Source organism: Apteryx rowi, unplaced genomic scaffold (genome assembly GCF_003343035.1).
Source record: "Apteryx rowi isolate R43461 unplaced genomic scaffold, aptRow1 scaffold_3480, whole genome shotgun sequence".
NCBI classification, from domain to species: domain Eukaryota; kingdom Metazoa; phylum Chordata; class Aves; order Apterygiformes; family Apterygidae; genus Apteryx; species Apteryx rowi.
The window spans coordinates 1-1,325 of NW_020449953.1; the positions used below are offsets into that span (position 1 = coordinate 1).

Consider the following 1,325-nt stretch of genomic DNA (forward strand, 5'->3'; position numbering starts at 1 on the left):
CACGCGCGGCTGTCAGTCGGGTGGGCGGCGGGGGGGGGTCCGCGGGGGCGCTCACTTGCCCCCCGCCATGATGCGGAGGTACTGGAGGGCGTTGCGGGCGGCCTGGGTGCGGGCGGCGTCGCGGGAGGGCGCCGCGCCGTGGCAAACCGTGGCCGGCTGCGTCGACAGCTCCACCAGGCACTGGTGCAGCCCGCTGAGGCTCACGGCGTCTGCGTGGGGGGGGGACAGGGACAGCGGGGACCGTCACCCCTCCGCGACACCCCCAGACCGCTCGCGGCACCCCCGAAGCGCCCTCCCCGAACGCGGGCTGGGGCTGCGGGTGACGGCAGGGTGCCCCGGAGTTGGGTCCCATCCCGGCTGGGGCGGAGGGGGGGGGTTATGGGTGGGGGCACCCGCGCGGCGCCCGCGCTCACCGATGTCGAGGTAGCTGATGGCGAAGCTCTGCTCCTCGGAGAGCTCCTGCAGCAGGGCGCAGGCGCCGGCGCCCAAGGGTGCCAGCGGGTGACTCCGCAGCTGCACGATCTTCTCGCCCGCCGAGTTGCGCAGCGAGTCCCAGGTGCAGCCGGGCGCTCGGCCCCGCAGCCCCTCCAGCCTGGGTCCCGCCTGCGGGGGACACACGTTGGGGGGGCGACTGGGGACAGCACGGGGACCTCCGGGAGCCCCCACGCGGGGACGGTTGGGACACCCCGCACRGGGGGGGGATACGGGCGCTCAGGGACCGCCAGGACACCTCAAGGGACGCGGGGAAGGTAAGGGACCCCCGCGGGGGGAAAACCAGGGCTTGGGGACCCCATCTGGGGACACCTCCGGGGACAAGGGGGTCTCGGGACCCCACGTGGTGACCTTCAGGGACATGGGGACCCTCCAGGGACATGGGGGCTCAGGGGCCACCCCAACAGGGACCCTCTGGGGATACTGGGGCTCGGGGACAACCAGGACACCCACGCAGGGACCCCCCCAGGGACACTGGGACCCCCACGCAGGGACACAGAGGCTCAGGGTTTTCTGGGACCCCCCTGGGGGACATGGGGATGGCAGAGGCGGCCCCATGCGGGGACACCCCAAGGACATGGGGACCGTAGGGACACCCAGATACAGGGACCCTCTGTGGGGACTTGCACCCACCGCCCGGGGATCCCAAATCCAGAGGGTTCCCGACACCCAGGGAAGGCCAGGGGATCCCAGGTCACCCTTGGGGGTCCCCCTGCGCTCCGACCCCCCCAATTTGTTCCCCGACTTTAACCCTTTGGGGTCCATAAGCTCTGAAAGGGGGAGGTAGAGGTGCCCGTGTCCCCCATTAACCACTCAGGCAGGTTTTGGGGTGT

At 72.0% G+C, this 1,325-nt stretch overlaps 1 protein-coding gene across 1 annotated transcript; it reads right to left on the reverse strand.

Moving 5' to 3' along the window:
• Positions 1–16: 16 nt before the first annotated feature.
• Positions 17–710, reverse strand: LOC112969401 (RISC-loading complex subunit tarbp2-like; the record flags this gene model as incomplete). The annotated part of the gene is made up of 2 exons (XM_026072677.1): positions 17–209; positions 414–710. Coding segments are annotated over 2 exons (455 nt in total), but the record flags the coding sequence as incomplete, so codon positions are not given.
• Positions 711–1,325: the final 615 nt, after the last annotated feature.